We start from the raw sequence: 21,985 nt of genomic DNA on the forward strand, positions 1-21,985 counted from the left end.
GCGAGTGTTGAATCCGGGACCTCAAAATATTTCTATTAAGTACATCAAGCACTACTGCCATTACTAGAATGGTGTTCTAATCTTGTAGCTGCTCTCGACATAGTTAATTTCCTGGAGTAGCACTAAACTTGCACTCAAAATTAAAAAGTCAGTTAGTACTGTATCTTTCCATTCATTTTCTAAATAGGGTGTCATTATGTTGTTGGTTAAAATTCTAAAAAAAAACACAATGTAACAGTATCATAGAGTCCAAATGTAAAAAAAGCATGGGGAATCTGAGCAAATGTTTTGTTTTAATCTGACCTGACAACTGCTGAAGAGAAAATATTCAGTATTCCCATTGTAATGCTAATCACACAGCTCACTGCTGATTACACAAAACAAAGTAATAGAGACATCTTAAACCAGAAAACTGGTTAATCTATATGCAGTACCATTTTTAACATAACACTAAAATGATGCCCTTAGTACAAATGGTGGTTGGTCTGTGCTAGAAAATGTCTTAGCTGGGTTCCAAACTTAGTTTTCAACAATGCAAGCAAGTTTACTGTTGTTCAGTTCAGTCATTGCACTACTGAAAGAACAAAACAGTCTTTGCACAACACTACATACAGTACCTTTAGAGAACACCATCTAGTGTTGTGATGGTGTTTAGTAACTAATTTAATTCAATTCATTTTAAAGTAGTTTTTACTGAGTACACGTTCAAAGAAATGCACAAGTTTATAGCAAAAAACAGAAATTAAAAACCAAACATCAGTTACATATATACATACAAACTAAATAAATTACTTAAACAGAGCACTTTCAATTTAATCAACAAGAGCAAATCACAATAATATATGTTATTGAATTTTTTAGCGGACAAGAAAGCAAAGGCAAACAAAAAACATAATTATCAGCACACCTAAAGAAAACAAACCGAATCAACTAATATTTGATTAATAAAAATGTACTGATTTTTCAGTCCAGAATGCTGAAAAGTCCCCATCCTTTCATTCTTTTTCATTACCTTTACAGGGGTGGCCGGTATGGTCAAACATGTATATCACAATAGAATTAAAATTATCACCGTTACAGTACATATATCACAATATAATCTATGTATCCAATTTCAGTGCTTCTGTTGGCCCAATTTCATGGGTTAACAGTGGGTATCATTATTTTGATGTTTCTTTTTATATAGACATTTTTAATCAACTGAAGTAATTCTAAATTGTCTTTGTTGTGCAAAATAATAAAATAAGAACTGAACAAGAAATAAACATATTTCACATGCATTTTAAGACACTTTGAAAATGTGTACTGTATAAGCTATACAATAACATAAGTATCAAGACTGACAATAATAAACAAGTATTCAAAAAGACATTCTTCCCAATTCCTTTAGTTCTTCACTGAGAAAAAACAAGCAAGCCTAAACAGACTTTAATACTGCCCTTCAAAACATTTTTGTAAACATGAAAAAAATGATATAAAGACAAACCAAAGAAAATGTACATCTGCACTGACTGAATACCACCTCAGCAGAGATTACCATAAAGGCCTTCAATTCAGCCTACTAAAGAAAGCTTCCACACTTTCCTCACAACTGAAGTTAAACAATCTTGTGAGTGTAATTTTCAGTGTTTAAAATCCTCTTTCTACAGAAGTCAGTGTTGGTGGACCATATTTTAAAAAGATATTCTAATGAAGAAATAGAATTATTTGTATGAAACAAAAAAATCTACCATTCCATCTAATCAGGGGTGCAAGATTACCATAAAATTCATAACTGATGATTATTGATTACAATAACTAATTTCAATGAACAGAACTACAATTATGTTCCTATGAAATAGATACTTTGTGTTGCCAACTGCATATACTGTACTATATTCTGTATACACATAGCTAAGCAGAATCTTCATTTAGCAATTTTCTAGGGAACCACTTAAATTGTTAATGTGAATCTGTTAAATGTTGTATCAGTTGAAAATTTTAGAAGTGTATTAAACAATATTGTTTCTTTTCAATAATTCAAAAAAGATACTAAACACTTGCCAAATATATTTGTATCACTGTTTTTGTAAACAGTAAATTAATGATATTCAATAATTATGAAATAAAATATAACATCTTTTTTAAACAAAACATTATTTTGAAAACCACTGATTACTACTACTTATTCTAAAATGGAAAATGTGTGAATGTTAAATTTGAGTTATGCTGTATTAAGAAAATAAAAGTTGCAAATGCACATAAAATCAAAGCACTAGAATAAAATCTTAGACAACAGTAATGTACGATTAAGATGTTAATGTAAACAAAACCTGATAGTTCTGTTGTAAAGGTATAAAACCATCAAATATAACACAAATAATATATAGCAAGCTTGAGAAGTATTTAGAGGTTACATGCTGGTGACTCTGTGTAATTTATATAATGTGTTAGAATACACATACACCACCATCAAAACAATGTCTAAACAATGCTCACTACATGTTTACACAGTATATTCACATTGTCAGGAAATGAGTTGTAATCTCCGTAAGAGGCCATACTATGCACAGTGTTTAGGTTTAGCATAAATGTCAGAGACACATCTTGCCTGAAGAAGGGGCCCGAGTGTCCTTGAAAGCTTGCATATTGTAATGTTTTAAGTTAGCCAATAAAAGGTGTAATTTTGCTTGACTTTTCACTAAGTGCAGCCTATAAAACCAAAGTTCTGGACTATGCTTCAATCACGGATAGCAACGATTCACTACATTGAACCTGTTATTTGTAATCATGAAAACCTGCTGCTATTGTTGAGAAAGCACACTGTTTGCAAGAATACACTTTCCAGAATAAATACCTCATCAATATAATAAACCATTATGCTCAGGCATGCTTCCAAAGTTCTACTAAAGCACAAATCAGTTGCAGTTGCATAGTTCCATCTGTTTCATATCCATTTCATTCTATGTCCATTATTTGGAAAAAAAGTAAAGGCAAAAAAATAACTGCAATAGTGGGATGACACATCTCTTAACCTGGGCGATTAATCATTTTCGAAATCCTGCTTGATACGGACAGGAATTAGTGTAAACAAGCAATTAACGGTTATCTGTGTCACAGACCTAACATTAGTGGGACTTGCTGCTGCTTGCTTAGCTTTCATTAACTATGTGGTTGAATTGTAGATGGCTGTATAAATGTGCTGTCCTCCAACATTTTGCACATATGCTCTTATGATCAACATCACTGCTATTAGAAACGAAATAATTCCATATTACAAATGATTCTCTTCAATTTCATACTAAAACATTTAAAAAGTGCCATGTGATCTAGGTTCAGCAAAATTTACATTTATAATTTTTTCTGGAGACTGCTGCAAATATGACAGAAATAAATTCACACTTTTTAAAACATAATGTTAGGGATCGGATTCCTAAAAGCATGTCCTGTACAGCCATTTGTGGCCAGAAGTTCCCCGGATTTACCAATGTATTTGCGCTCAATGAATGTAACTGTGATTGGCTACAACACTCATTTGTTGTTTAGAGCACACTGTGACAGGGAAATCTCAATCTTTGACAGAGCAAGAATGTCAAATAAAAACACAGTAATCACTACTTTTAATGAATACATTTCCAAATAATTATGCATCTCCATTTCCAACCTTGAAGATATATAGTGTTTCAAAATATATGGATTAAAACATGTAAACATAATGCTTATTGTTGCCTACTTGTAACTTTATTTATACTTGAAGTTTTCTCCTACCTCTCTGTAATGCTCTCTATCTCTAAGCTTGTGCTTATTTATCTTTCTGTCGGCAGTACTTTTTCATGACAATATCTTAATATTTGCCACTGGTTAGTAGTACTTTGTTTTGATCATTTTTTTATCTCTGTATTATTTTTAGTTGCTCAGCTGTTTAACATTTCTGAACTGCACACATAAGCATTCTGAAGAAAAAAATACACATTGTGTGATAGTTTTAAGTTTTGGCGCCAAAAAAATGTATGTGTTGTCATGTCATACAGCTTTCAAACAGCTCAAAAAACTAGTTTTAAAATTAATAAAACAAAGTTATCCAGAGCCCTGCTGCCATCAAATTAAATGTAGACAAATATTATTGTAGCATGTGCAACAATAAACACAAGCTTATTTAAACTCAATTGCTGAAACAAACACACTTAGATGTTTTAGCACATCTAGACTATATATGATACTTAATTGCATATGAATATTCAAATTTAGCTATAGCAAGTTGAAGCTTGTGTGTACCTTTTGAACTAACCAGTTCTTTATTTTGTTGGTCACATGGATGTGATGCAGTGTGGCTGCTCTGTCTTCTCCTTTTTCCATCTCCACAGTTCTACGGCCTCATGTTGCATTGGTCAGAAGATAACAGAACACCCACTCCCCACCAAGGTCACTGCATCACGTTTGCAACAAGTAACAAAGGTGTCTTTACTTATGTACTAAAATTTCTACCGGTGTAGCACTCACACCGCTACGTTTACAGTTTTTCCACTCTGTTATCATAATGTGAGACTTTAAGTAAGTTTCAGCTTGACTGTTGCTTTAGATTTCAGCAGCAGTACCAACATTAGCAACTGCACAGAATAAATTCAACCAGCAGCCCTGTGTATACAAAAAAAGGAAAATATTTTTATAAATTATTATTATTTTTTTTTTTTTACAAGTGACACAAGAAGTAGTCACTTTAAATTCTTATGCAATCTGCTATTGTAACAGGCAAGATAGTGTAAGGTGAATGTTAATTGTGTCATACATCTGTTATTTGCTAGCAAAGATATTGATTAACTATTATATTTATATTCTGGATTGCTTTGCAGGATCTAATAAATTTAACCAATTATTAGTAAGAATTGGTCTTAATAAAATGTATTTTTTATTTCCAACATTATTTTTATGCACTATTTGCATTTAGGAGTTGACAACTTATATCACAGGCACTGCAACCTTGACCTGCCAAGCATAGAAGAATTGGTCATGGAAGACTAAGTCATTCAAATTACTGCTCCATGGATGGGACAACAAGAGCAAAAATGTATATCACAGAGAAAAAACTGCATTGGATTAGACAATTTAACATAGAATTAATATCAGATTTCAGGTAATACAAGGATTTCAAGATTTGGAACTGATTTACATGGTTGTAGTAGATTTGCAGAATTTCCTGACAACAAACTGCCTCATAACATGTAGGCCTATTTCTACTCGATTTTTTTTATGTTAATGTAAATCTTTCTTAAACTGAATTATTTCTGAAATTGAAAAAAAAAACTAACTTAGTGAATATTAACTAAAAAAGCAAACTGAGATTTAACTGCTAGTTAGCGTTTCCTAAATTAAGTAACATACCAAAAATTTTTACAGGATATTGGTGTTAACTGAATTTAGTTACCGTAAATGTACGAATTTGTAAAAAACACAAATAAATCTTGTTTGTATAAAAAATCAATGTTGTTTTAACAATCTAGTAATAAAGTATGTATAATACAATATAATTCATACCACCTTTAATCATTTATAAAATAAACATAAAAGAAAGTAAATGTAATATTATGTTTCAAGAAATATAAAGGGTGAAGGTTACCAATTATTCTAATTTTCAGTTTAGAAGAATCAATGAGAAGACCTTAAATAACTGTAAATTTATTATAGCAGCAACCTGCTAGAAACACACAAGATAAAAGAAACTACAAAAAGAAAAATCTCCTTTCCTTGTTCCTTCCTTCTTGTGATATATCCAGACATGCTATTACTCTGTACAGCCAGCACAAAAACAAAAGGTAGCTAAAAGCACACTCCGTCATATAAATCATCTGTGAAAATGCAATTTTAATTAGCCTTGTGAACTGAGCCCTCCCAGCAGCTTCTTTCTCGGAGCATTTCTCTCAGATCCCATTCCTGTCTCACGTAAAGGTAAGGCATTTTTAATCCTTCCCATCTCTTGTCTTCACTTCTCCTTTTCATTTTTTGTATGATGAATTGCTGCAAATGCCGAAGATTTCATAGAAAAAAATGGAGGTAAACATGCAATTTAAAAATGAAAGAGCCTTATAAGAAATGACATCGAGGACAAAAAGCAGCTGAGCTTCATTATTAAAAAAGAATAAAATATCAAAGGAGCTGTAGCACCACAGCCTATGCATTGTATTGGTGCCTGAAAAAGGCAAACACACAGAAATTAAGGTCCACTGAGGCTTAGAGAAACTGGGCCTAATAATCAACAGCAAATCTCCATCATAATTCTCCTATATGCTGATAACCACTTTAACAGAACATCCAGTACAAATGAATTAAAGCACAAATGATTTAAAAAAAAATCTTCTCTATTAAAATTCATTCAACTATGTCACACTGCTTACTATATGCTGCAACAAGATACAGAGCTGGATTTCTTGTCTTCACATTCAAAGGACAGAACAAAACAAAAAATTGTAATACAACAGCCGCAATATGCATATTATCATCAATCATTTTAATGCTGTTGACTAGCATGATGCTGTCTACACTGTGAATGCTGCTTTGATCCGATGCACACCTACACATGCCTGTGATGTAGCCCTGCTGAATCTTCGACAACAATAAAGAAGGATATTTACCTTACTGCAATCAGCAGGCCGGCTATCAGAAATCACAGTTAGAGGGGATAAAATTAACAACCCAGCAAAGCAGCGTGCAGCTAGTCTCTTCATCAGCTGATCAGTAAAAAAAAAAGGAGAGCTGGGGGAAAACGCTGTTTTTATATACAAGTAATTTTATTTTTTCTTTCTGAAAATGTAATACTGAATGGACTGTGGTCTCTACTTCTGCTGTTTCATTCTCTTCAATGAAAGGCCTGAAGCCTTCCTCCTTCTACTTGTTTTAATATTGACCACTACTAATGTTTCTTTTCCCTCCCTTTGATAGATATTTGTATTTTGAATAGCTATGTGTTTTAGTGTTTCTGAATTTTTTATAAATAGTCTAATATAGACATCCAAGTGTGGCTGTCTTTAACCAAACGAGAGCTTGCACAATATTAATCAATTAGACCTGTTTTAACAGATGTACTTTAAATCTGACTACTATCCTATTCTGAGCAAATAATTACCTTTGTTTAATGTAATTAATTTGAATTTAATATTTTTTCAATGGAAATTCAAAGCTACATTATAAAGGATAAGAGTAAAAACATCTTATGTAAATAGAGAAATATTATTGCTTCTTCTATACAAAAAAGTGATAAAAAGTATATGAACATCTATGCAGAAATTCAATGTTTACTAGTGTATGTTTTTTATTTATATTAAATGGAATCGATGTCTAACACGGAATCATCACAGTTTACCCAACATAATGTGTAGAAAATTCAAACAGAATTAAAACAAACAGTAGAATAAAATAAAAAATGAAGTTCAAAAAGCTACTTTAACAATTAATAACTTCACAATTCTTAACTTACTAATGGAAATCAATGTGCAACTTGCATCAGCATCTCAGGGACAACATTTAATAGGAATGATTTTCAGATCATGTTTTTCTGAAAACAAAATTAGTTATACTTAAGTCAATTCACATTCAAAGCATATAATAAACACAATTAATAACAGAAAAGGACTTTATTTTTTCACAGATGTCAACTACAGCAAAGACACAGGATAATAATAACTGGCTCTGGGACAAACTGTTTCAGGAAATAAAGTATCCAACAAGTGGTAACTAAAATAACAAAGCACAATAAAAGAAATTCCGGTTCCTTAAATCCACACACCTCCCAATAATAGCTTGGGCTCATAAGCATTTATGAAACTGAAATTAGAAGAGACTCCAGAAATAGGATGTTTATCTTAAACTATTTTGGTTTTAGGGTACATTTCCCTAAAGCACTGATATGCTAACAATATCATAAACTGAATCTTAAGATCGATCTTTAATGTAGGAGTGTTTCTTAAAACCCATCCTAACTAAAGTAGCATGTTAAATCCTTGATAATCTACATGCTCCTGGCTACCTCCTATGCCAACCATGTTGACAGACACAGAACACATAAAAATTCAGGCCGCGTGTGTTCTCTGAATGAACATTCAGAATACTAAGAATTACACTCGAGATCATATCATTTTCAAAAAGAAATGCATTTATGATTATATTTTAAAGATAAATTTAACTTAAATATACTAAACTGTTAATAATTATAGATTTGCAAGTTAATACTTCTGTGTACTTCAAAATGTTTTGAAGAATTAGTGCTTTGTTTTTACAGCTTTCTTTAATGACAAGAATTGGGGTTTGGTACATATGAGTAGTTTTAGTATGACTGCAATAAAGAAAACCTACCCAGCCGAATGTCAATTGTTCTTGAGTCACAAACAGCCACTTCACAAACACAACTGTTCAACATTATATTAATTCAAATTAAAGTCAACTTAATATATAAAAAAATACTAATTAGTACTTTCAGCCTCTAGCCTAGTTACACTTACCATAAAAGCTCTCAATGTAACAAAAAAGCCAAAAAGTACCCACAATGCCTTTATCTGTGCCTATAAGTGCATCAAAAGATAAACAGTGAGTTGGGTCTTTGATGACCACTGGGTGATAGCAGGTATCCCCTTATGCATATCTATTGACCTATGTTAACTCCCACATGATCACCAAAAAACAATACCACACATTAGCAAACCTGCAGCCTGATGGAACCCGAGGTAAAGGCATTGCCATACTGAAATTTAATTGTCTTTATAAATTTATGGATGGCATCCAATTTTCACCTCAGCTGTGCTGTGCTGCAAATATTTTGTGTGCTGTTCAGTATAATATTACTATTAGAGAGAGAGTACCCCTGCCCAAAGAAGAATAGGAATTGGGGTAGAGGTTACAAATGTCAGAATTCCTGCTTAAACAAGCAAGTGTACATACCAGCGTAGTACAGAGGCCATGCAGGTCACCACCACTACCATTTTTACAAAGGTATTTTGCTTTGTTTTCCAGTTGCTAATCAGGATAAATCACTTGCATTTCAGGATACTTGAGTTTCTCCACATTAGGGCTGTCAAATAACCCAAAAAATTTAACTTGTGTCTAACATCAAGAATTGTCAACTTGTGTTTAGTTTTTATTTTCTCTATACTTTATCATTATGGTAAAGGCAGCAACAGTGAGAACATAAGCTAGTCCATGAGTGTAGGTAAAACTCTTAGCAGTATTCAGGCAACCATTATATGAAAAAAGAAATCCTGCACATATAAAATGGAAGCAGCCCTATTCTATATGTATTTGAGTAATAAACACAGTGTGCACCATCTGAGGAACTGTGGCAATATTTAATACATACTGGAATTTACAAATTGCTAGACTGTCCATGTGGTATCTGAGTATCTGAAAGAGAGTAAAGTTAATTTCCGATATGCTGCTACTTATTCTCTTCATCGTCTCATCCCACTTAAATTTTTTATTGCTATTGGAAAGGTTGTTGCGTGCCTAGGTAAACAACAACACTTGAGTATCATTTAAAATAACAAACTCCTCTTTAGAAAAGTTTGTTTTTATTTAATGACGAGCCTCTGTCATTTCTTTTGCACTTGTCTTTGAAACAACATGTGTCATTCATATACTTTGTCTTAATTGCACATTACACTATGATGTTACGTTTGCTTCATATCACTTTTTACAACTTTATTTCATTCAACTGACGGACCAAAAATGTCACCCTATAAAGTATTGTCTATAAATTGTGTTTCAATGGACTTGTAAGTGAATTGAGGGGCAAGTTTAGCAAAGTGGTACTCAGTCTTCACTCATAAACTGGCAGATTAAGAAAGGCTTTGGAAAACACATGAAAAAGTAGCTTGTACGTTATGTGCATAGTAAATAAGCTTCTTAATCACCGATTCTTAATTTAATTAAATGGGATTACCAATAAAATAAAAGTTTCTTATTTACATTTGTGATCTGGCTATAAAAAACCTACACTCTTATCAGACTAAACTGTCTTCTAAGTTCAAGTTACATCTGCATTTTTTAAACATGAGCTTCAGCATGAATTTATAAGATTTTGACTGAAACAGGCTTGCATAGAATTTTTTTTTTATTATTATTAAATTGCTATACTTTTATTAAATTTCTATTGTCTCTCTAAACCTTTGAAATGACTCCATAGGTTTTAAGGAACTGTGAGCATGGGATGAGGAGCACATCAGGTAAGCTGATTTATAACTTCTATTAAATATAATAAAGTTCTGTATTTTATTGCATTCTTGTGCAACATGGCATCACAATACTATAACTACTACTTCTAAAACAACTGACAAAATTACAACCTTTCTATCTTATATATATATATATTTGTTATCTCTGTTCATACAACAGTTTGACCCTTTCACTTTTAGGACATTTATTTCAAGCAATGAAAGATTTCATGACTGACGCATAAAAAAATAAAAAACAAACAACTCCCTGGGAGGGTGGCTTGAGTTCAGTGTTTCAGACAGCCTTAGTAATACAGTACAGTGCATACAACATAAATTACTCAAAATAGAGGTATGTATATCTACCTAAACCCTCATTCAAAGAGGTCAATACAGCTTGCATCCATACCAATGAGTTTTTTCCTACCATTTTCAAGAAAAAAATGTAAGCCTTCTTTCATATTATATACTCACTTAAAGAAATTACTCAACTATAGATGCACTGACAAAAACAGCCTTTCAGTACAGACATCTGCATTAAATTAATGTAATCCTAAAGGCTTATTGTGATAGTTGCAATTTATTTTGTCTAATGAATAAACAGCTTATGCTATGAAATCATTCTGATACTCATAACGCCCAGTATGAAAAATAACATAATTGACAACACTACATAAACGAAACCTTAGTGACAACCAAGTAAATGTTTCCCAAATAAAGAAACTGCATTAAGCCAAACCTCAAGAAACATAGCAACAATAAACAATAAGCTTGACAGATCACAATAAGCTTCTTCTCTGTATTTCAAAGACTCGCTAACAACTGACTAGTGCTTAAAATATTAGTCAAATAATTTTTGCATTAATCACTAAATTAGTCTTAACTGTATATAGAGTAATTTAAAATATTTGCTATTTCAAAAATTCATTACTACCAAGATGCTTCTAGTACACTGTAAACACAGTAAAGCTGACACTTTGCACTCTGTGCATAGCTGTACTGAAGCTTCTTGCTCATTATTCACAACAACATGCAAACAATGTCTAGGATTTTCTTTCTGCTTAATCTAACAACTGTTACAATGGCTCAGGCCTTGAAACAGTGACTTAATATATAGCAGAGATTTTTAAATATATTAAGTGAGAAGTGGATGAATCTAAAAAACAAATTCTTTCTCTACCCATTTCTTCAAAAACGTACATGTCAGCATTAACCAGTAAAATCTTTTTTCCCCCTCAGCAGTAAGAAGAAGTTTGAAGATTCAGAAAGCATACATAAGAAAGTTCAAGAGGAATTTAAGAAATACTAAAGTGAAAAACGTGTAAAATACTTGCCAAACCTCTTTCAAGAAGTATTCAACCAGGACACACGGCATTAAGTAAAATGCTAATATTGCATGCTGGTACAAGAAATTACAGTTAATCTATGAAAAAAATGCTGTATTAACATAATAACCTTATGTTTACTAGGTCTACATTTGAACACACATACACACATATATTTTGTTAATACAGCTATTACTCCAAAATATTGAATCAGGATTAATGCAAATTAGGATACAATATGTAGCCTATTCTAGCAGCATTGGGCACAAGGCTGAAACTGTTCTGGGATGGAATGCTGACTATTGCTGGGTACACTCATAAACACATACAGAGCCACTAACACAAACCAAATTAGCTTATGCTTGGGAAATCACCTAATTTTTCACATTTTTTAGGGAAGAGAGAAGAAAATTTTTAATCTCTGACAAAAACAGGCAAGACCAAAAAAAAAAATGTGCAAGCACTAAATCGTCACCAGCCTGTGACTCATACCAGACCTCTTGAAGGTATGTACAGTAGCAGCTAGGTTCTCAATTACCATTTCATTATATACTATACACAAAACTAGGTATGATTACAAAATGAAATAAAACAAAGAATATATTATACAAGACAGTTATGTATCCAATGTGCATAATCTTAAAAAATAATTTATCATCCTGATTGTGGAAGATAAAAACACTACTTTAAAAAAAAAATAAAAAATTTTTTTCCTTAATAATTACGCCTAAAATAACAAAAAGTATATTTTTTTTTTACAGAAAGATGTTCTCACTTTTAAAACAGTTCATACCACTGATTTTAATTATGGCATTATAGTTCAAGAGCAACATACTAAAGTAAGACTTACCCTTAGCCACTGTTTTTCTGTGAGAGTATCACTATAATCCACATCCCTGCGGTGACGAGAACCCCTCCCAAATATTTTTTCTTCTTCTTCTTCACATGTAAGTCTTTCTACTTCTGCATCATCTTTAATAATCCAAGAAGGCAGTTCATCCTCTTCCATTAAACGAGGCTTCCTATTTGGGTTGCGAGCCTCCTCCCGACGACGATCAAGATCCATACGCTACAAAGAGAAGGAAAAAAAAACATCTAGAAAAAATTTCTACAAAATATGCACTTTCCAACTCTGACAAGCACAACACAATTACATAAATAAAACTGACTCACTTAAACCACCGTATTTGTTTTCAAAACCTAACAAATATTTCCACAAAAATGTTAAAAACATAAATTATTTTTAAATTACATTCACTCTAATTTTAGCTACATTTCACAACAATGCTAAATGCAGTACTTGAAAATAATGCACAGGAATGATTTATGCATCAAATGGATAACAATACTGGGATATTTCAATGTTTTCAACAAAATTTCAGCCAATGGAAAATGTGAGCTAAGAAAAGTTTAAAACATCACTAGTACTAAATGTTTAAGCTAAGATTTTATAAAGATTAACCAAAAATAACTTTAGCTAAGATCTGGTATACATGTCAACATTAATACCACTACTTAGTGTATATTTAGCACATTTACATCTTAAAGTAGAGATCTTCTATGAATAATGGTGTAATTTTTACAATTAATAACTGGCCAAAGATGATGCAGTTTCCTTTATTTTTTATAGTAAAATATTTGATTTTATTAAAACTATATAGGGGTTGTGGATTATTTTTTTTAAATGCAAGAACAGAAAATTAAAAGTGACAAAAAATTAAAAGATTGCAATGAAAATATGCAATTTCATGACATGACAATAATTGTGGTTGAGAATTTCACAAATAATAATAAGCACATTAAGCTTGATGAATTCTGAAAACTTTCAATGACAAATTACTAAATATACAATGTTAGTGAAATGATTTTATATATTGTGGAAATACTTTATATCAGAACAATTAATAAATAATTAGGACAACATACATTTTGAGTTAGTCAGTTAGTAGTGTATTGTACTATTTAGCACCAATATTCAATCTTCGTTTACACTGGCACTTGGAAACAATGCATACACACAGGGGTTGTTAATGCTGTTGCTTCACAACTACATGGTCTTAGGTTAATATAATATTTAAGCTGATTGAGACTATTACTGTAGCTGACTACAACTTGCCTGATGGTGGGGCCTAGGCTGCAAGCTTGCATACTGTAATTTGTTCAGTTAGTCAACAAAAGGTGTCATTTTGCTTCACTCCTCATTTATAATGGCTAACATGGTACAACACCCTACTAATATAAGCTTATTTAGAAAATGAATGAAAAAATTAATTAATATGAAAATAAGGAGTGGAGTATTTGTTAACCAGACATGTCTTGCATAATATGAGGTATGGAAAATTATACATATTAAAATAATACAAAAAATTCTGAAATACTTACACAAATAAGTGTAACAATAAATTATTAAACTGCTTTAACAAATAATATTGTGTTATGCCGTTAGAGTAAACTGCAGTAAATTATTTTATTTAGGCTGGAAAAAAAATCTAAAAAAATAATAATGTACAAAATCTGATTAATATAATTTCTTTCAAAATAAGGATTTGTACAAAGAATATTTTTAAAAATACTACTGATAGAGAGCACTTTTTTGTATTTGTCACCAGGGTTTGGATGGATAGATAGGAATGACTAAAAAGGAAGAAAAAAAAAACAGTTACAGTCATAGTGAGGCATTTTGCAAGCATACTGCTGTTGGTATAAAGGAGCCCTGGTAGTGTTTCTAAACACACTTCTGCTGAATAATTTGTTGGCTAAAAGTACTCAACGTTAGTGTGTCAGAAAGGTACAGCATTGTTCATAACGGAACTCAATTATATTTTAATTCTTGCCATCACTACTACTGCCAGGTGTTCCAGAGTGTATTCCCATAACTGGGTCTACCTTTTTAACTAGTTTGTTGAATCAAGTGATGTTATTTTCCCAGCACACCACAGCACAGAAAATCGCACTGGCCATCAGTGTTGTAGCATACTGTATGTGAAAAACGTCACTATCCACATTAAAGGAGCATAGTATCCTAAGAAAAAAAGGGCCTGCTCAGCCCTTCTTATATAGTTTCTTTGTGTTATGAAACTAGTCTAATCTGTCACTGAGGTGGGCTCCCAAGTACTTGTAGGAGTGCACCACCTCTACATCCACTCCCTGAACAGTGACCAGATAAACAGACTCTTTGACGCAGTGAAAGTCAAAAACTTGTACCTTGGTTTTGTTGATTTTAAGATGCAGGCATTTCTTTTCGCACCAAAAACCAAAGTTTTCCAACTGACTTCTACACTCTGTCCCATCCCCTTTATCAATACACCTAACAAGTGTAGAATCATCAGATTATTTTTGCAAGTGACATGACATGGTGTGATATTTACAGTGCATCCGGAAAGTATTCACAGCGCATCACTTTTTCCACATTTTGTTATGTTACAGCCTTATTCCAAAATGGATTAAATTCATTTTTTTCCTCAGAATTCTGCACACAACACCCCATAATGACAACGTGAAAAACGTTTACTTGAGGTTTTTGCAAATTTGTTAAAAATAAAAAAACAGAAATCACATGCACATAAGTATTCACAGCCTTTGCTCAATACTTTGTCGATGCACCTTTGACAGCAATTACAGCGTCAAGTCTTTTTGAATATGATGCCACAAGCTTGGCACACATATCCTTGGCCAGTTCCACCCATTCCTCTTTGCAGCACCTCTCAAGCTCCATTAAGTTGGATGGGAAGCGTCAGTGCACAGCCATTTTAAGATTTCTCCAGAGATGTTCAATCAGTTTCAAGTCTGGGTTCTGGCTGGGCCACTCAAGGACATTCACAGAGGTGTCTTGAAGCCACTCCTTTGATATCTTGGCTGTGTGCTTAGAGTCGTTGTCCTGCTGAAAGATTAACCGTCGCCCCAGTCTGAGGTCAAGAGCACTCCGTGGCTGGTATTCATCCAGGATGTCTCTGTACATTACTGCAGTCATCTTTCCCTTTATCCTGATTAGTCTCCCAGTTCCTGCCGCTGAAACACATTCCCACAGCACGATGCTGCCACCACCATGCTTCACTGTAGGGATGGTATTGGCCTGGTGATAAGCAGTGCCTGGTTTCCTCCAAACATGACACCTGGCATTCACACCAAAGAGTTTAATCTTTGTCTCATCAGACCAGAGAATTTTGTTTCTCATGGTTTGAGAGTCCTTCAGGTGCCTTTTGGCAAACTCCAGGCGGGCTGCCATGTGCCTTTTACTAAGAAGTGGCTTCCGTCTGGCCACTCTACCATACAGGCCAGATTGATGGATTGCTGCAGAGATGGTTGTCCTTCTGGAAGGTTCTCCTCTCTCCACAGAGGACCTCTGGAGCTCTGACAGAGTGACCATCGGGTTCTTAGTCACCTCCCTGACTAAGGCCCTTCTACCCCGATCCCTCAATTTAGATGGCCTGCCAGCTCTAGGAAGAGTCCTGGTGGTTTCGAACTTCTTCCACTTGCGGATGATGGAGGCCACTGTGCTCATTGGGACCTTCAAAGCAGCAGAAATTTTTCTGTAACCTTCCCCAGATTTGTGCCTCGAGACAATCCTGTCTTGGAGGTCTACAGACATTTCCTTTGACTTCATGCTTGGTTTGTGCTCTGACAAGAACTGTCAACTGTGGGACCTTATATAGACAGGTGTGTGACTTTCCAAATCATGTCCAATCAACAGAATTTTCCACAGGTGGACTCCAATTAAGCTGCAGAAACATCTCAAGGATCATAAGGGGAAACAGGATGCACCTGAGCTCAATTTTGAGCTTCATGGCAAAGGCTGTGAATACTTATGTACATGTGCTTTCTCAATTTTTTTATTTTTAATAAATATGCAAAAAAATCAAGTAAACTTTTTTCACGTTGTCATTATGGGGTGTTGTGTGTAGAATTCTAAGGAAAAAAATGAATTTAATCCATTTTGGAATAAGGCTGTAACATAGCAAAATGTAGAAAAAGTGATGTGCTGTGAATACTTTCCAGATGCACTGTATACTCTGAGATGTACAGAGTAAAGAGAAAAAGAGACAGGGCTGTTTTTTATGGTGCTCAAGAGTTGTTCGCATTCATATCACAGACAGATAGCATTATTCAGAACACAATAAGCTCATCCACCTGCATATCTCTGAATTTAACCCTGAACATGGATGGCTGGATTGTACTGAAGGCACTGCAGAAACAAAAATCAATCCTCACAGTGCTGCCAGTTTTGTCCAGGTGAGAATAAGCCTTGTATAGCAGGTAGATAAATCCTCCACTCAAGCCTTTGCCCAATAGGAAAACTGCAGTGGGTCCAGGTGGTCTACACCACAAGAGGACTAATACAGTTCAGGCCTTTAAAAGGTCTTAATGATGTGGGATATAAATGCCACTATGTTCTCTAGGAACAGGAATAATGCAGGATGTTTTCCACAGCAGCAGCACTTTCTGGAGCCTTATGGACAGGCAGAATAGGTGACAGAGGATACCACAAAGTTGGTCAGCAACGGCCTTAAGACCATCAGGACTGACTCCATCTTGTCCTGTGGAGTTTCCTGTGTGTAGCTTCTTTAGCCGTCTCCTCACTTAGTCTTTAGTTATAGGCAACCCATACTGATAGTCAAAGGTGAACTTGTCACTGGCCATTCCACTTGAAGTGGTAGGAGATGATGTAGTAGAGACAGTGAGAGGGGACTGGTTATTGAAAGAAGGAGGCAGTGGGTGGGAAACAATCTACTATAATTGATTCATGGTGTGAACTTTGTCCACATCAACTTCTAGCACCTGAAGCCTGGATTGCTGGAGTCCAGTAATTATGCCCTGTCTATTCCAGACATCTTTCATATTATTCTGTGGTAAATTTCTTCTGTTTTATCTTTGTAAGCTTACTTCCATTCACTCGTTTCCTTCAGAGCCTCTTTGTTAACAGATTTCAATACTCTCTTTTTGTCATTAAGGAGTCTTTGTAGCTCCTTAATAATCCAGGGCTTGTTGTGTGGAAAGCAACACACGGTCTTTGAGTGTACCACTATGTCAACACAAAACTTAATATAGTTGGTGACGCAGTGACCGAGTCCCTAAATACCATCTCCATGTGACTTGCACATCATTTCCCAGTTTGTCATTTGGATACAGCCATTCAAAACAATTTCAGCATCCACACTTTACTACCTCACTAACCTGCTGGTAACATGATGCTTTGTAATAATAAGCTTGAAGATAGGAATAAGATGATTCAGTTGGTGGTTAGATCTGCCTAAAAGTGCCAGAAGTTTACACTTAAAGTTATCATTAACATTTCAATAGAGCAGATGCGGATTGTTGTTGCCACTGTTGGAAGTCTGTCATGATTCCTTCCAAAGTCACATGGTTGAAGTCACCATATTACAACTGCGGGGTCACAATGTTTCACCATTAAAGTATGAATATTAATTATTATAAATATTACTTTTTATAAACATACCATAAACAGATCAAACTCCTCTTCATTTCTAGCAATCATCTGATTGAGGGTTTCGTCATCTGGAACTTCATCTTCTTCCTAGCAATTTAATTAACAAGAATACATTTATAAAATACAAGTTACACAGCTGAAAAAACTTACAGTAGCCTCCTTAGCGTTACATTTTTTTCTCAAAAAAACAAGAAAAAAGCTTTGCATTTTTTGGGTTGAAAAATTACATTCTAAACTTTCTACTGTAAAACGTACAAAATACTAAAAGTACAAAGTCAGAAGTGTAGAAAGTATAATAATAATACAAATAATAATGATGATGAATAAATAATAATAATATGAACAGCACACTAAGGGACATGAGTGTCAGTTTTGGATTCCCAGAATCACTTTTGGTTTCACTGCCTGAAGACAGATTCACTTTGTTATCACTGCTGATGAGAGGTGTTTCTTATGAGAGGCCATTATGAGGGTAGGAGAAGTCGTGTCTACACCATTGCCCAGGTAAAACTTGGGCCTGATGCTTACACAACACATGAATATACCATTGCCCAAGTAACACTTGGCACTAATGCTGTTGGAAATTTTATAGCATGAATAAACCTTGGGTCTTATGTGAGACGTACCTATACCATTGCCCAAGTGACACTCAGGACTAACGCATTTAGCACTGTTTTTACAGCCTGAGTGATGCTCAGGTCTAACAATAAAGAGGATAAAGAAACTAATTAAAAAAAAAAAAAAGTATCCATTTTTGCATGAGAATTTATGCTGTACGCTAACTGTGGAGGCATACTCAGAAACAAAGGAAACAAATCTGGTTATGTTAAAAAATATATAACACTATGAAAATGATTAGTCCATTGTCTATGTTCTGCATTAATGTGTAGTCTTTATGGTGCATTTGGTCAGATTCTGCTTTAAGTGCACCTATATTAAACAGAGGAGAGCCTGGGAGTAAAAAATACACAAAAATATCTTTATCTAACTTGACAAAGAGATAGACAGAGGTAGGAAAAAACTATTTATGTCAGCCTCCTATTAAAGGCAGAATTAGTAGCACCTGTTTGAACACTTGGGTTAACAATCACATTTGATTCTGGCCAGTACTACTCAATAAAAATTCGACTAAACCAAATCCTTGGTTTAGAGAACTCTTTCTCTAGGATAGATTTACCTGGTTTACATAAAATAATTTCTCAACTGAAACCCTCCACCTGCGTCCTTGACCCAATACCAACAAATTTTTTCAAAGTAGTATCGGGCGTGCTAATTGATAATATTCTTGATATAGTAAATTCGTCATTAGATAAGGGAGTCTTCCCAGACTGTCTTAAGACTGCTGTAGTTAAACCCCTACTTAAGAAAAATAATCTTGACCTCTCTACTTTTGAAAATTTTAAACCCATCTCTAACCTGCCTTTCTTAAGTAAAATTCTAGAGAAGGCAGTCATTATGCAGTTAAATGATCACCTCAAAAAACTTGCTATTCTTGATAAATTTCAGTCAAGTTTTAGAACAAATCACAGCACAGAAACTGCACTTGTTAAAGTAGTAAATGACTTGTGGGTAAATGCAGACATATGCCATTTATCTGTTCTCATCCTCTTAGATCTGAGTGCTGCATTTGACACCATTGATCATAATATTCTTAGAAATCGCCTTAGTCAATGGGTGGGCCTCTCTGGCAGTGTCTTAAATTGGTTTGAATCCTACCTGGCAGGGATAAAATTTTTTGTTAGTTGTGGGAATTACAACTCAAAGACACATGATATTCTATATGGTGTTCCACAAGGCTCTATCCCTGGGTCCGCTGCTTTTCTCAATCTACATACTCCCATTAGGTCAGATTATCTCGGGACATAACGTGAGTTACTACAGCTATGCTGATGACGCACAGTTGTATTTATCAATAACACCTGATGACCCTGATTCTGTTGATTAAATAACACAATATCTTACTTATATTTCTAAATGGATGAATAGTAATTTTCTCAAGCTAAATAAAGAGAAAACTGAAATCTTAGTGATTGTCAATAACGGATACAATTAGGCTATTAGAAATAAACTGGATACATTAGGATTAAAAGTCAAGACGGAGGTAAAAAGCTTAGGGGTAATTGTTGACTGTATTCTTAATTTTAAATCGCATATTAATCAGATCACTAGGACAGCATTTTTTCACTTAAGAAACATAGCAAAAGTTAGACCTCTAATATCACTGAAGGATGCTGAGAAATTAGTTCACGCGTTTGTTTTCAGTCGACTAGATTACTGTAACGCAATCCTCTCAGGAATACCCAAAAAAGACATAAATCGGTTGCAACTATTGCAGCTGCTAGAATCCTAACCAGGAAAAGGAAATCCGAGCACGTTTCTCCAATTTTGATGTCACTACACTGGTTACCTGTGTCATTCAGGATTGACTTTAAAATTCTGCTTATGGTTTATAAAGCCTTAAATAATCTCCCCCCCATCTTATATATCGGAATGTCTGACACCTTATATTCCAAATCGTAACCTTAGATCCTCAAATGAGTGTCTCCTTAGAATTCCAAGAACTAAACTTAAAAGAAGTGGTGAAGCGGCCTTCTGCTGTTATGCACATAAAATCTGGAATAACCTGCCAATAGGAATTCGCCAGGCTAATACAGTGGAGCACTTTAAAAAACTGCTGAGAACACATTATTTTAACATGGCCTTCTCATAACCTCCCTGTAATTTAATCCTGACACTCTGTATTTCCAATTCATTATAATAACTATTCATGGTGGCTCTAAAATCTGTACTAACCCCCTACTCTCTCTTCTGTTTCTTTTTCCGGTGTCTTTTTGGTGGTGGCGCATCTACTCAATGCACCGTGATGTTTCAACAGTGATGGATTAAAAGCCAGAAGTCTACGTGACCATCATCATTAAGTCCGTCCGTGAGAACCCTAAATACAAAGAGGACTGTTTTATTTATGTTAGGTAGAATGCCCAGAGGGGACTGGGCGGTCTTGTGGCCTGGAACATCTGCAGATTTTATTTTTTTCTCCAGCCGTCTGGAGTTTTTTTTTTTTTCTGTCCTCCCTGGCCATTGGACCTTACTCTTTTTTTTTTGTCAACTAATGTTGTCTTATTTTAATTTCTTATTTTATTTTAATTTATTTTATCTTTTTATTTTTCTTCATTATGTAAAGCACTTTGAGCTACTTTTTTGTATGAAAATGTGCTATATAAATAAATTTTGTTGTTGTTGTTGTTGACATTCAGAGTGAAGCTGTCAGCAGATGTGGACTAGGGGTGCATCATACCATAACCAAAATGCATTTATGATGCTGAAAAAAGTTGTTGATGACTACTGGCCTAGGAAGCTCTACAAAGTCACTAAAAAGAACACAATTCATTCCCAATAAACTTAAGTATCTTTAAAAGTTACCAAGTTCTTAAGACAGATAAGTCAGAGGTGCAACTTTTGGGTACAAAAATGACAAGGAAAATTAGTTTCTAAACAGAAATCCTCATACCAGCCGTCAAGCGGAGCAGTGGTAATGCTAAGGTTTACAGGAGCTTGGTGTAACAGACCTAGCCACCTTTGAAGGAACAAAGAATTGTGGTGTTTATAACAGAATTCTACAAAACATGTTGGTTATCGACATGAAGTACTGCAAAACAAAGATGAAAAAAACATAAGTTAAAAAAAAAAACTTACTAAGATATTACAGCAGGACCTGACATGAGAAAATACATGCCAAAAAATTTAAAATGTCACTGAACTGAAATGGTTCTGTAAGAAAGAGTTGACCAAAACATCTGATTGCAGTAAGATCTGCTAAAGGTGGCATAACCAGTTACTGAATCCAATGGTGTAATTATTATTTTAAATGACATTAATGAGATTAAGTGGGCTTGAGAATGTTACTTAGTTAAAAAAAAAAAAATTACATATCAATATTTTGCATTGGGTGACATGGTGGCATAGTGGTTAGATATGCTGCCTCATGGATATAGCACCATTTTCAAATTACTTGCTCAATGGCAGTTTGCTTAGGTGAGCCATGT

At 34.1% G+C, this 21,985-nt stretch overlaps 1 protein-coding gene across 4 annotated transcripts in view; it reads right to left on the reverse strand.

Moving 5' to 3' along the window:
* smarca2 (SWI/SNF related, matrix associated, actin dependent regulator of chromatin, subfamily a, member 2) overlaps positions 1-21,985 on the reverse strand; it is a 151,822-nt gene that overhangs the window by 19,554 nt on the left and 110,283 nt on the right. For 3 of the 4 annotated variants that reach the window (XM_039758580.1, XM_039758578.1, XM_039758579.1), the window contains 2 exons: positions 17,952-18,029; positions 12,348-12,566 (listed from right to left, as the gene is read on the reverse strand). In XM_039758580.1, coding sequence (XP_039614514.1) covers positions 12,348-12,566; positions 17,952-18,029 — 297 coding nt within the window. Of the gene's footprint in view, positions 1-6,605; positions 6,772-12,347; positions 12,567-17,951; positions 18,030-21,985 lie in introns of those variants that run through there. The other variant, XM_039758581.1, reaches the window with a different exon arrangement.

Source organism: Polypterus senegalus, chromosome 7 (assembly GCF_016835505.1).
Source record: "Polypterus senegalus isolate Bchr_013 chromosome 7, ASM1683550v1, whole genome shotgun sequence".
Taxonomy (NCBI): Eukaryota; Metazoa; Chordata; class Cladistia; order Polypteriformes; family Polypteridae; genus Polypterus; species Polypterus senegalus.